The following is a 13,049-nucleotide window of genomic DNA, read 5'->3' on the forward strand; positions in this document are numbered from 1 at the left end:
GCTAGCAATTTTATAAATTCTCTGACTTAAGGGTTTGTTTTTTGTTTTGTTTTGTTGTTTTTTTATTTGTTTGTTTCTAAAGATGGCTGGCTGGCCATGGCCCTTTCATGCAACTGACTATGAGATTTCACTGTAAGGCCTTTTAAAACACAGATTTATTCTCCCTCTTCAGTCTGAATTTTCTTACTGAAGGGAGAGAGTCCAGTTACTGACTCTCCAGTTACTGGAGGTCTTTGCGCTTGAGTTCGAGTCTCCTGACCTTGGTCTGGAGTTTCTGACTGGCAGGTTTGGTGGGGACCCAGGATTCACGTTCCAAGTTCCCAAGTGATTCTGATGTAACTGGTTAGGGACCACACTGAGAAGCACCCTTCTCAGAGGGAGTCCATAGACACCAAAAGGGGCCTGCAGGGAGCTGTGGGTGACTGGTGTTCTCAAAGGGTCCCAGCTTTGGTAAGGACGCCTGGAGCTCAGGGGCTGAATGCAGGAAAAGTTGATCTAGAAGTGGTCTGAGTATCTGAATGCTTAATCTCTTTCTTGTCTCCGACTGGACCCCACAGCTTTCCAGGGTGCAGCCTTGGCCGGGAGCAGGTGGAGTCACTGTGTTGTGCACTGAGCAGCTGCAAAGGCCTCATCCAGCTTGAGTAAGTTGGGAGGAGGAGGAGGGAGTGGAGCACACCTGGATGGGGCTGGGCAGGTACAAGAGTTTCCTTAAGAGCAGGCATCCTGTGTGTCCCTCTTCAGCGCTCAGGACCAATTGTGGGGGGGAGGGGAGAGAGACGCTGGCTTTCATCTTTAAGTCTTCCCAGCCTGTGCTTCCTCTCCTCCCCTACTCCCACCATGGCCAAATTAGTCTCTTCTCTCATCCCTGTACGACAAACACTTAACTGAGGTGACTTAAGGAAGGGAGGGGTTTATTTAGACTTACGGGCTATTTGGTTGATTGGCTTGGGGGGTTTTAAGACAGAGTCACAGAGTCTAACGTAGCCCAGATTGGCCTCAAACTTTCTATGTAGCCAAGGATGGATGGAGAACTTGGATCCACCTGCCACCACCTTCAGGATGGTAGGATGACAGGTGGGCATTACTCCACCTGGCCTCAGCTCCTGGTTTGAGTGAGCTACGTTCCACCATGATGAAGAAGGCACAGTGGTGTGATGGAAGCATGAGGAAGCTTCTCTCCTCAGTCAAACCTCTCTGGAAATGCCCAGGGGTGCGACTCCTAGGTGACTCCAAATCCAGTCAGGTTGGCAGTAAAGATCGACCATCACATCCTGTAGCTTGGGCAGCTCTTCAGAGAAGGTGCCTGCAGCCCCTCAGCCTTGAGATGGCCCAGTACATCTAAGCCTGTAGGTAGATGTTAGGGAGCAGGGTGTCTAATAGGAGGCATATTCTCTTGCCTAGCAGGTGGTAAAAAGGACCAAATGGCTAGGCTGAAGAAGAACCTGGAGCCAGCCAGGGTGGGGACTTATGAAGTGGCATGCCTGTGGCTTGTGTTGAGTGCTCAAACAGCATAGCCCTCGTCCCCCAGAACGAAGACAGCAGCAGTGCACCATGGAGATTCTCCACATTGTAAATGCCTCGTGTGTTCTCGTTACTCTCTCAGAAGCCTAGGTCCTATGATTGTCCTGTGCACAGATAAGACATTCAGAGCCCAGAGTTCCAGAGCCTGGCCAGCATCACAGAGCTACTTACAGGTGGCGGTCCAACCGAGACTCACTGGGAAATAAAGGAGCCTTGTGAAAATAATAATAACATAGATAGTTTACATTTCTCTTGTGGCCAGATATATCATCTCAGCATTTTGGAGCTGAAGCAGGGGGATTCCAAGTTCCAAGCCAGCCTGGGCTCCTTAGCAAGTTTAAGGCATCACATAGTGAGACCCTATCTCAACTTCAAAAATTTTTCAGTGAAGGTGTCATCATCAAGAGGAGAACTGTGGCTGATTGAAAGCCTATGTTTTAGGAAAGAAGAATGTTTCGTGGTAGAGGGAAACTTGCCTTGTTTTAAAGACCATAAGAGCTGGCAGTGTAGCTTAGTGGTTAGAGCACTAGCCTAAACACAGCTCTAGGCTCACACTCCAGTGTTACAGAAATCAAATGCAAGTCATTCTATTAATTGACTTCGTGACACAAGGTGATTTTTAACATCTATCACACACATACGCTTGTTCACATACACTCCTTCATTTCACGCAATGAATATCCAGAGACCAGAAGGAAGGGGTTGTTGGATCTCCTGGAGCTGGAGTTATGAGTAGTTGGACCATCCTGTGCAGGTGCTAGGAACCAAGCTCTGGTCCTCTGCAAAAGCAACAAACACTCTTAACGGCTGGACCATCTCTGCAACCTCTATAAAGCAATTTTTAAAGGAACATTCTCAGAAAATTCCAAATAAACAAGTGTCAGGGCCATAGGACTGGAGAGATGATTGCTCAATAGTTGTAAACAGCACTTGCTGCTCTTGCAGAGAACCCAGATTCTGTTACCAGAACCCACATGGTAGCTGTCACTTAGCTGGAACTGCAGTTTCAGGGCATCTGGCCCCCCTGTAGACACCAAGCACACATGTAGTAGGCATACAGACATGGAAACAAACACCCATACACATAAAATAAAGAGAAAATAATCTTTTTTTTTAACTGTCAGAAATATAGTTCAGAAGACCATGGCTCCGTTTCTAAAGTTGTGACTGAGACCAGGGTTGCTATCAGGAGGGAGAAGGGAAGGTATTGAGGTAGTTTCTGGTGGTTTCTGGCGTCAGATTCCTAAACCGCAGGAGGGAATCTATGAGGTAATTATATCCTCCAAACATTTGTCCCTTCCTTGGATCATTCTTGTTGGGAAATTGCAGATTCTAGCTGGCCATGGGCAGGGGAAAACTCATCCGCTTTTTTCTAACTCACAAAAACCTGCTAGAGGAACCTGAGCCACAGATAACAGAGGAAGACACAGTAAACACAGGTTTACTGAGGTGCCCATAAGGGGGTCAGTGGCGGTTGTACAGCTGTCGGCGGCTATGCCCGCAGTGGGGTGATGGGCTTGGTAGCTCAGACCGGTGCTGGTGCTTCCCTTGTGGGGGGGCTGTTTTTGCCGAGGTGATGATAAGGAGCAGTGGCAGCCAATTCAGTGGCCTCGGGGACCATGAGGAGAAGGCGGAGCTAGAGCTTGGCTCACTAACATTGTCCCTTCCTTCTTGCAGCCTCAGGGACAACCTGCTGGGTGACAGTGGGCTCAGGTGCCTTCTGGAATGCCTGCCACAGTTACCCATCTCTGGGTGGCTCGAGTAAGTAAGAGCAGCCTCGAGACAGCCAGGGGACCCCCCCCCACGCATCGACAAGAGCCTTGTGGGTCCCTTTAGAGAACACCTCAAGAGAACTTGAAAACAGTCAGTGATGGGAAAGAGTGACGCTTACCTGGCCCTATCTCTCACAACCTCCTCTCTTATCCCCACCGAGGGCAGATCCTGTGTCAGACACTCAAGATAAGTTAGACCTTCCCCTCCGTCATGTACCCTGCACCGAGATAGCAACATTCCATCCCTACCAAGTGCTATGAGGCTGCAGCAGCCAGCTCCTGGTTGATCCCATTTCTGAAAACCCTCTGACGGCGTCTGTGGGACCCAAGTTTGGAAAAGGACTTGCAGCAAGGGAGAGTTCTCAGGAATCTTCCACTCTCTCACTCCATCGCCTCATACAGCCTGTTGCTAGGCAACTGAACTTGGTACTCTGGGAGTCCCTGGCCCTGCTAGGGATGGAGTTGCCTGATCAGACTCCTCAGTGTCTCACACCATAGAACTGCAGGCTTGCAGGCTCATTAGGGGCAGCTCTGAGGACTCAGGGCCAGGTACCCTTCTCTCTCTCTCTCTCTCTCTCTCTCTCTCTCTCTCTCTCTCTCTCTCTCTCTCCCTGGAGAATGAAATGGGAGGGGGAGTCAAGGGGCAGGAACCCAGCTGAGCTGAACTTCTCTCCTAGCCTCAGCCACAATGGCATCTCTCAGGAAGGGGTCCTGTGCCTGCTGGAGACCCTGCCTTCCTGCCCTCGTGTCTGTGAGGTCTCTGTGAGGTAAGCTGCCAACCACTGACTGATGGAGGAGTGCAAGACCCCCACATTGCAGCTTTATGTTGTGATTTTGAGTCTCCCTGATGGGTGCCACTAGGGTGGAGAAGGCCAGGTGTGCAGACTTATTCCTCATAGGCTGTGTGGCTAAGACCTGCCCTGCTTCCTGTGCCTCAGCCTGTCTCTTCTGCACCTACTCAGTGCCCTGGGTGCCCAGAGTGCAGGCTGATGCCTTCCTGCCCTCTTTTCTCACAGTCTGGACTCTGAGCAGGACTTCCGGATACGCATGTCCAAAGAGGAAGAAGCTGGGACAATACTGAGGTAATCCTAGTGGGGTGTTGAGCAGAAAAAAAAAAGGTAGGGATTCAGATCTTTGAGGAACCCATGCCTTCCTCACCGGTTCTCTCCTAAGATGAACTTCTGACAACCCAGGTTTGGTTTCCTGATGAACACTGATGTCTTTATTCCATCCCCAACATCACACAAACTACATTATACCATATTATACAATACACAAAGTACACACATGTACTAGTACACAAAATGCACACACCCTACACATACTATCACACATAGACTATACACACAAAATATACACTAATACATATACGCTCTCATAAACATACAGTGCATGAGAGAGCGCACGCGCGCACGCGCGCGCGCGCGCACGCACACACACATACACACACACACACACACACACACATACACGGCCTTTGCTCTCCATCTACCAGCACTCCCTGCCTGATGAGGTCCTTCCCGCACTGCTCACCATGGGCCCTGAGTCTAGCATTCTTTTCTCTTGCTGTTTCTCAGAGAAAATTCTCTCAACCCTTTAAGGCCAGCTTCTATGGCAGCCCCTCCTGGAGGCACGAGAAGCACCAGTGGCCCTGATATCAGAGTGAACCTTTTTGGGGTCCTGCAGCCCCTTTTCAGGGACAAAAGACTTAGCTTACCTGTAGGCAGTGGAGGGCAAGGCCATAACCGTTGCCCAGGCTCACCCTCCACACAGGGAGCCTGAACTACCCGGTTAGCCACAGAGTCAGGCATAGCAGGCAGGCTCCCTGTGCCCTACCCGTGTGGTAAACGCTCCACAGGGGACTGACTCCCAGCTCCTAAGGCAGTCCCAGCACCCGTCAGTTTGCATAGGCCTATGTCCTCTGGGAAGCATGGGAGGAGAGGCTGGCAGCATAAGCCTCAGGTTCTGCCCTGCTTTCTCCCCTCAGGCTATGCGAGTGCAGCTTCAGTCCAGAACACATATCCAGACTGGCTCCCAGCCTGAGCCAGGCCCAACAGCTGACAGAGCTCTGGTGAGTGACAGGCCCAGCCTGTGGGGACACTGAGAAGTGGGGCTCCCTGCCTGCCTGAGCCATACCAGTAACTGATCTCTGTCCCCAGGTTGACCAGGTGCCACTTGGACCTGCCACAGCTGACCAACCTCCTGAGTCTGGTGAATCGACCAGCAGGGTTGCTGGGCCTCAGGTACCCTCCTTCACCTGGGAGGGGGAGTGGGGAAGCTGAGGAAGATGGGGTCCCCACGGTCACAGCCTGGCCATTCCCTGTGCTCAAGAACCCACTTCTATGCCCCAGAGCCATCCCAGGCACACAGAGAAACTGTCCCTGAGGAGAGGAAGGCTATGCTTTGGGGTTTAAAAAAAATAAATCATGCTTTGTTTATAGTCAGTTGGCAGAGTGCTTGTCGAGCATATATGAAGTCCTGGGTTTCATCTCAAACACCACAAAGGAAATAATAATTAAAATCAATTTAAAAATAACCAAAAAAGTTCTGAAGGACGCCTAATGGAACACAAAAAAAATATGCTTATATTCTCACCATAATGTAAAAGTGTTCAGAAAAAGAACACACTAAAATGGAGAGAGAGAGTAATCTTTTTAAAACCCATATTCCATTTCCTGTGTTTGATAATTGTTCATTTTCTTCCTAATTTACTTCACATTCATTTAGCTAAAGTATTTTACAGTAAAACACAGACCTCATAAAAATACCTCTTCTAAACATCTCACCATGAATCTCTTTAAAAGCAAGGATTGGGAGCTGGAGATGGCTCAGTCAGTGAAATGCTTGCCTTGCCACACAAAGACCTGAGTTCAGCCCCAGAACTGAAAGCCCATGAAAGAAAGGAGGAGTGCAATCCCAACACTGAGGAGATGGAGATGGGGAGGACCTTTGGGGCTCCTTGGCCAGCCAGCCTAAGCCTACATGGCAAGCTTCAGCCCGTGAGACCCTGACTCTCATAACAAGATGGAGGGTCCTGAGGGACAACATCTGAGGTTGTCTGTCCCCTGACCTCCAAATGCAAGTATGCAGATGTGCAAATGCACTCACACACACGTGCAAATAGGCACACACTGGGATATGAGCACATATGCATGAGTTACTTTTCCTGTTGCTGTGATAAACGTGACCAAAGGCTGTAGTCAGAGACTACATTCATTGCCTGGCTGTCCAGACCCGGATAATAGCTTAGGCATATTCCTGGCTAACTCTTATATCTTAAATTAACCCATTTTTATTAATCTGTGTACCACCATGAGGCTGTGGCCTACAGTTAAGGTTCCGGCATTCTGGCGTCTTTCTCCTTCAGCCGTACAAGGTGTCTCTCTGACTCCACCTACTCTCTCTCTATAGATAGATAGATAGATAGATAGATAGATAGATAGATAGATAGATAGATAGATAGATATGTTCGGATTTCTTGCCTGGCTTTAATCTGTCCTGCCATAGGTAGAAGCAGTTTCTTTATTAGCCAATGGTAATAAAACATATTCACAGTAAACAGAGGGGAATCCCACATCAAAAGGGAACTCTGAAGAAAGAATCTATTTTGGGTACAGTTCCAGAGGGATAAGAGTTCATCATGAGCCGGGTGGTGGTGGTGGTGGCGTACGCCTTTAATTCCAGCACTCGGGAGGCAGAGGCAGGTGGATCTCTGTGAGTTTGAGGCCAGCCTGGTCTACAGAGTGAGTTCCAGGACAGCCAGGGCTACACAGAGAAACCCTGTCTCAAAAAACAAAATCAAAGCAAAAAAGAAAAAAAAAGACCCCATCATGGCAGGAACACATGGCAGCCAGCTGCAGATGTGGTAGTTCCAGGAGACAAAGATATCACATCTTTAACCACAAGTACAAAGCAGAGAATGAGAACTTGACCTGGGGTGAGGCTATGACTTCTCAAAGCCTACCTCCAATGACATCCTCTAACAAGGCCGTACCTCTTAAACTTTCCCAGACAGTCACAGCTGGAGACCAAGAGTTCAAACGCCTGAGTCTATGGGAAACATTTCTCAACATAGGAGCATAAACCCATATACACAAATAAATACGGATTGCAGTTCAGCCAGGACACCTAAGGAATCTACTGGCAATCCTTAGGGCCATACATTTTCTGGTTTAATATGAAATTCTCACATGGTCCTTACATGGAAGAGCTGGCTGTGGGGTCCATGTCCATACAGGCTCCTGGGCACTCCTGGCCCATGGCTCTGAGCTGTGACTACACATCACAGGCAGGACTGTGCTTGTTCATGTCCTCATGTGCCCTGGAGCTAACCACTTACTATCCTAAAGTGGTAGTTATGTCAAAAGGCTCCATGAGATGAGCTAACAAGTTTGTACCCCAAAACTTGGCTTCATGGGCAGCACTGCACATCACTATAGCCCAGAGAAAGGCACATGAGGGCTGATTATTCTCTTTACCATTTATTTATTTATTTATTTATTTATTTATTTATTTATTTATTTATTTATTTTGTATGCAGTATTCTGCCAGCATGTATCCCTGCAGGCCAGAAGAGGGCACCATATCTCATTACAGATGGTTGTGAGCCACCATGTAGTTGCTGGGAATTGAACTCAGGACCTCTGGAAGAGCAGCCAGTGCTCTTAACCTCTGAGCCATCTTTCCAGTCCTTTACCTTTTTTTTTTTAAGATTTAAGAATTCACATTTCTTAAAATTATAGTAAAATCAGCCATGAGTACTGTCGGGAGCCTGTAATTCCTGGATCAGGAGATCAGGGACAGCCTTGACTACCTAGAGTGTTTGAAGCTAGCCTGGTCTACATGAGACCCTGTCTCAAAGTAAATAGGTAGATAGAAAAATAGATAGATAGATAGATAGATAGATAGATAGATAGATAGATAGATAGACAGACAGACAGATAGATGATGGATGGATAGATAGGTAGATGGACGGATGGATGGATGGACGGACGGATGGGTAGGCAGGTAGGCAGACAGACAGACAGACAGATACAAAAAGTGAAATAACGAAAAAGGTAAAACTATAAAAGAAATTAACCACCATAACACACTTAAGTGTACAGCTCAGAAGTATTAAAGACTTTCACCCTGGCATCCTGCAAAGCTGAAGTTCTATCTCCAGTGAACAGTTCCTCACGTCCCACTTTCCCCAGCCTCTGGCATGAGCAATCCCTGAACCAGACTCCTCGAGTTCCGTCCTGTCCATAGAATCATGCTGTATTGACCCTTTTGTGACTGCGTGTTTCACAGAGCCTGCTGGAGATGTGAGAACTTCCGTTTCAGGCCAAGCCCAGCAGATGGGTCTCCACAGTTTACTCCTTCATCTGCTGATGGGCACTTGGGGTGCTTCCGGCTTCCAGCCCCGCGCTGTGAATGTGGGTGTGCAAATGTGACTCTGTCCCCGCGTTCAGTTCTTTCCTAGATCACCCAACTCATGCCTTAAAATAAAACTTTCCAGCCGGGCGGTGGTGGCGCACGCCTTTAATCCCAGCACTCGGGCGGATCTCTGTGAGTTCGAGACCAGCCTGGTCTACAAGAGCTAGTTCCAGGACAGGCTCCAAAACCACAGAGAAACCCTGTCTCGAAAAACCAAAAAAAATAAATAAATAAATAAAACTTTCCAAGCCCCAAAGTAACATTTTAAAACTTGGCAGAAAATCCAGACGAGCATAAAGGAAAACAATGTTTAAAAAAAATAATGCAACTGAACTGTAAAGCAGGAATGTTTTAAGTAGCTCTTTTCCATGCTACTCTATTCATTTGTGCATTTTGTACAAAGTTTAGAAAATGAGCCAGGCAGTGGTGGTGCATGCCTTTAAAATCCCAGCACTCAGGAGGCAGAGGCAGGCGGATCTCGGAGTTCAAAGCCAGCCTGGTCTACAAAGTGATTCTAGGACAGTCAGGGCTACACCAGGAAACCTTGTCTCAAGCAAACAAACAAAGTTTAGAAAATGTAAAAAACCAAAATCAAGGGCTGGAGAGATGGTTCATTGGTTAAGAGCACTGACTGCTCTTCCATGGGACCTGGGTTCAATTCCCAGCACCCACAGGGCACCTCCAGTTCTAGGAAACCCAGTGCCGTCACACAGACATTCATGTAAGCAAAACACCAATGCACATAAAATAAAGATAAATAAATCATTTTTAAAAAAGAAAAGAAGAGCCAGATGGTGGTGGTGCATGCCTTTAATCCCAGCACTCAGGAGGCAAAGGCAGGCGGGTCTCTGTGAGTTCGAGGCTAGCCTGGTCTACAAAGCAAGTGTCAGGACAGGCTTCAAAACTACTCTGAGAAACCCTGTCTCGAAAAACAAAACAAAAACAAAAAAAGAAAGAAAAGAAAATCAAAATAAAATCACTCATGAAAATTTCACTTTCTCACCAGTGCCCAGGATAGTCTACATTTTCCTTGCATCTCACTCCACCTCTTTCTTCATACACATCTTCCTTCCTTTAAATAAAAAAAATGGAGTTATAGTTAGGTATGCTTTGGTTTCATTACCTATACCACATAACAACTTGTGTTAAACCTGACAAATATTGTTTAAAAACAATACGCTCGGACCAGGGAGATGGGTGCAAACATGAGGGCCTGCATTCAGAGCTCCAGATCTGTGTAAAGCTGATCACAGTGGGCATCGGCAATCCCTGCATCCCTTCCTAAGGAGGGCGGGAGCTGGGAACAGTGGCGTTCCTGAACACTCTGCTCGGCTAGCCTGGCTTATGGAGTGGAGAACAGAGACCCTGTGTCAAATATAGACAATGAGGTTGAGTCCAGCCTGGCTTACAAAGCAAGACCATGTCTCAAAAAAAATTAATTAAAAAAGAATTTTTTAAAAACATTAATCTCCCTTTTAATGCAGATGACAATGGCAGAGCAGTGCAGTAGAAGCATACAGGGCCCATAACACATATGACTAAATGCATAAATTATTTTATGTTGTATTAGCATATGTTAATTATTATAACAATGGGTTTCATTATAACATGTTCACACGTGTTTAAAATGTTTTTTATTCCCAGCAACCACATGGTGGCTCACAACTATCTGTAATGAGGTTTGGTGCCCTCTTCTGGCCTGCAGGCATACACACAGACAGAACATTGTATACATAATAAATAAATAAATATTTTAAAAAAGAGATTTACTTTAAAATAAAATGTTTTTTATTATATCTATACCCCCATTATATGGGTTGTTTGTTTTGTTTTCTGAGACAAGATGTATATATCCCAGGATAACCTTTAACTCCTGATCCTCCTGTCTCCGGCACCTGAGTGGTGAGATTACAGGTGTGCACCACCACACCTGGTTTTTGTGGTGCCGGGAATGGAACCCAAGGCTGCATGTACTCTAAGTAGATACTATACCAACTGAGTACATCCTCAGTCCTGATTTTATAATTTAAAAATCTCTCTCTTCCACACACAGACACGTAGATACACATACAGACACATGTACACACAAATGCACACACAGACATACACACATACATAGACACACACACAGATGTACACACACAGGCACACACACAGATACACACACGTAGGCACACACAGACACATACATACAGATACACAAACAGACACACACATACACAGACACACACAGATACACACACATACACACACGCATACACACACACACACACACATAGACACACACAGACACACATAGACACACACACAGACGCACACACACATAGACACACACACAGACGCACACACACATAGACACACATACAGAAACATGCACACACACACATACACAGACACACACACAATCCTCCAGGCTCCCCATGGCACTATCCCTCCTCCAGGTGTTGCTCAGGTCTAGGTTGATGCTCACCTCAGGGGTCCTTGTTTGTATCCTTCCATGACAGGTTGGAAGAGCCCTGGGTGGGCCACATCAGCTTACCAGCTGTGATGGAAGTCTGTGCCCAGGCCTCAGGATGCCTCACTGAGTTAAGGTGAGATCAGGGAAGAGCCCCTGGGAATTCACCACTCTATGACTATTGCAGCCTTACCTTACCCTCAGTCCTCCAGACATTGGTGTTTTATCCCGTAGGTTAACAGCCTTGTCACTGGTAGAGACTTCTGGCTACGCCTAAAGAGCTATACACATTTATATACTATATACTTATTTGTATAGTCTTGTGCAGTAGGCAGGCCACATTGTCAGAGGAAGGAAACTCAGGATTCGAGGTCCAGGCAGGCATGGCTGAGGGTCCATGCTGGCTACCCAGAAGTGGCACTGGGGTGCAGTAAGATATTCAATGACGGGAGCAAGGTTTCGGTTGGATCACGTGTGGTAACGGGTTTCACCACGGTGCTGGCTGCTCTCGGCATCGTCTGCCATTTTTGAAGTGTCTTTGCCCTTGTTTGAGGCTGGAGGATCCATTGTACCATCCCAGTCAGAGAGCAGGCAGACTCAGACCTAGTCAACCTGCCCAAACAAGCGGCCATGCATCTCACCATACCTCTTCTTTCCCTCAGCCTCTCCGAGACCCAGCTGTGGCTCTGGCTGGAATTTCCTCACCAGGAAGACAATTCCGAGGTCATGGCAAACAGGTGGGACCCAGCAGCAGGAGCCTCCAGGGAGTGGCTGGTGGCAAGGCTCAGGAGGTGGCCCTGCTTGGGGCCAGTATTTCCCATAGCCCCTGCTCAGCATCTTGTGCTGTTTGGTCGCTCCACATCCTGGGAGGTCTGCTCCGTCACTCCCCATCCCGCTCCAACCCGACAGCCCCATTCCTTCTCAGCAGTTTTCAATTATCAAACACCACCTTGCCCTTTCTGGCCTCAGGCCCTTTGCACAGGCTCTTGCTTCTGTCCAGAATGTCTTTTCCTTGTCTTCTTCTTCCTTTTATATCTGGTTCTACTTTTTCATATTCCAAGTCTCATCTTAAATGCCCCATCTCAACCATAACTCCTGACAGCCAAGACTTGGCCAAGTCCTCCCCCTCTTCACCCTCATAGATGCCTAGATTGATGGCCTCTCAATTCAAATGTCATATTTTGGAAATTGAAATGTTCCCTCTTTTGAGTGGATACAGCTCTGCATGCATACATTCTGGGGACGTGGAGCATGGAACGTGACTGGATCTCAGCCCCAACTTATCTCCTTGTCTGTATGCCCACCCTTGTGTAGTCAATGATCTGCCTGGGCATGCCAGCTGGACCATCCTTCCCAGTGATGCTTGTAACTGGGTAGTAAACTCAAGACTTCCTTTAACTGACATGTGTTTACCATCTATCATGAGTGTGAAGGCAGGGACGGGACCCCCTGTGGAAACTGTGGCTTTTTCTCTCTACTTCCAGGTTGGCTCACTGTGACCTGGGAACTGACCACAGTCTTCTTATGAGACAGTTGATGGAGACATGTGCCAGACTGCAACAGCTCAGGTTGGCACTTCCAACACTAGAGGTGGCTTCAAGTTCATTGGTTACCCCAGTGTCTTCTTCACCCCATATTCTCACTTCCCTGGGAGTGGGACTCATACTTAGGCCAAGGGTCATAGACTCAGGGATACCCAGGAAAGCTCTTAGAGGGTCCTTCTCTCATGGGGATCCCCAAAGTGTGTCCAACCTGCAGTTTTCTGGAAGATTCTTGGCCCTTTGCAGCTTGTCTCAGGTTAACTTCAGTGACGATGACACCACCAAGTCCAGGCTGCTGCAGAACCTCCTGCTGTCTAGCTGTGAACTCAAAACCTTCCGGTA

The 13,049-nt window shown here is 47.5% G+C and overlaps 1 protein-coding gene across 2 annotated transcripts in view; it reads left to right on the plus strand.

The window, feature by feature from the left end:
• Nlrc5 (NLR family CARD domain containing 5) overlaps positions 1–13,049 on the plus strand; it is an 80,203-nt gene that overhangs the window by 54,530 nt on the left and 12,624 nt on the right. The window contains exons 27-36 of one of the 2 annotated variants that reach the window (XM_075976934.1): positions 558–641; positions 3,199–3,282; positions 3,971–4,060; positions 4,310–4,375; positions 5,281–5,364; positions 5,453–5,536; positions 11,216–11,302; positions 11,829–11,903; positions 12,651–12,734; positions 12,954–13,046. In XM_075976934.1, the coding sequence (XP_075833049.1) occupies positions 558–641; positions 3,199–3,282; positions 3,971–4,060; positions 4,310–4,375; positions 5,281–5,364; positions 5,453–5,536; positions 11,216–11,302; positions 11,829–11,903; positions 12,651–12,734; positions 12,954–13,046 (831 nt within the window). Of the gene's footprint in view, positions 1–557; positions 642–3,198; positions 3,283–3,970; positions 4,061–4,309; positions 4,376–5,280; positions 5,365–5,452; positions 5,537–11,215; positions 11,303–11,828; positions 11,904–12,650; positions 12,735–12,953; positions 13,047–13,049 lie in introns of those variants that run through there. The other variant, XR_012910951.1, reaches the window with a different exon arrangement.

Source organism: Microtus pennsylvanicus, chromosome 6, assembly GCF_037038515.1.
Source record: "Microtus pennsylvanicus isolate mMicPen1 chromosome 6, mMicPen1.hap1, whole genome shotgun sequence".
Lineage (NCBI taxonomy): Eukaryota > Metazoa > Chordata > Mammalia > Rodentia > Cricetidae > Microtus > Microtus pennsylvanicus.